General features: G+C 44.8%; 1 protein-coding gene across 1 annotated transcript; it reads right to left on the bottom strand.

The window, feature by feature from the left end:
• Nucleotides 1-8: 8 nt before the first annotated feature.
• Nucleotides 9-467, bottom strand: LOC109131882 (probable carboxylesterase 16). Its single transcript, XM_019243057.1, has one exon. It carries the CDS (start codon nucleotides 438-440, stop codon nucleotides 12-14), a length of 429 nt encoding a protein of 142 aa, XP_019098602.1. The 5' UTR covers nucleotides 441-467; the 3' UTR covers nucleotides 9-11.
• Between the last annotated feature and the right edge of the window lie 6 nt (nucleotides 468-473).

Below are 473 nucleotides of genomic sequence, written 5' to 3' on the forward strand. Positions count from 1 at the left end.
AAGGTAAAATTTCAGTAAGAGAACTCATGGCCGCGGATCGAAATGTATTTTTTGACCCAAATGGCAATATCTTCGGCGCAGGCCTGTGCCTGAGGAGTCTTGAGAAGCATATCAAGTGTTGCAAATTCATGAACTGCGTCTTTGTATTCTAAAACTGGAGAATCTACGTTTACCTTTCTAAGCTCTTCTGAATAAGCAATGGCTCGGTCTCTCATCCAGTCATGCTCAGCTACTACTGTAAGCGTTGGAGGCATTAGCTTCAGAGGCGGTCCACTGCGGTTATGAGCAAGTGGGTTTGCTGCCGGGTGGTCAAAGTCGAACTCTTTCTCTGGTAAGAAGAGTTTCCAGGCGAGAACAGAGACGGGCTTATCGTAGAAGTAAGAGTTTGCCAGCTTTATTTCAGACTGTGTTGGGTTGTTACCAATGAAAAAAGGGTACATTAAAACCTGTGCAACAACTTTCACCGGTTCTAG

This window comes from Camelina sativa, unplaced genomic scaffold, assembly GCF_000633955.1.
Source record: "Camelina sativa cultivar DH55 unplaced genomic scaffold, Cs unpScaffold07174, whole genome shotgun sequence".
Lineage (NCBI taxonomy): Eukaryota > Viridiplantae > Streptophyta > Magnoliopsida > Brassicales > Brassicaceae > Camelina > Camelina sativa.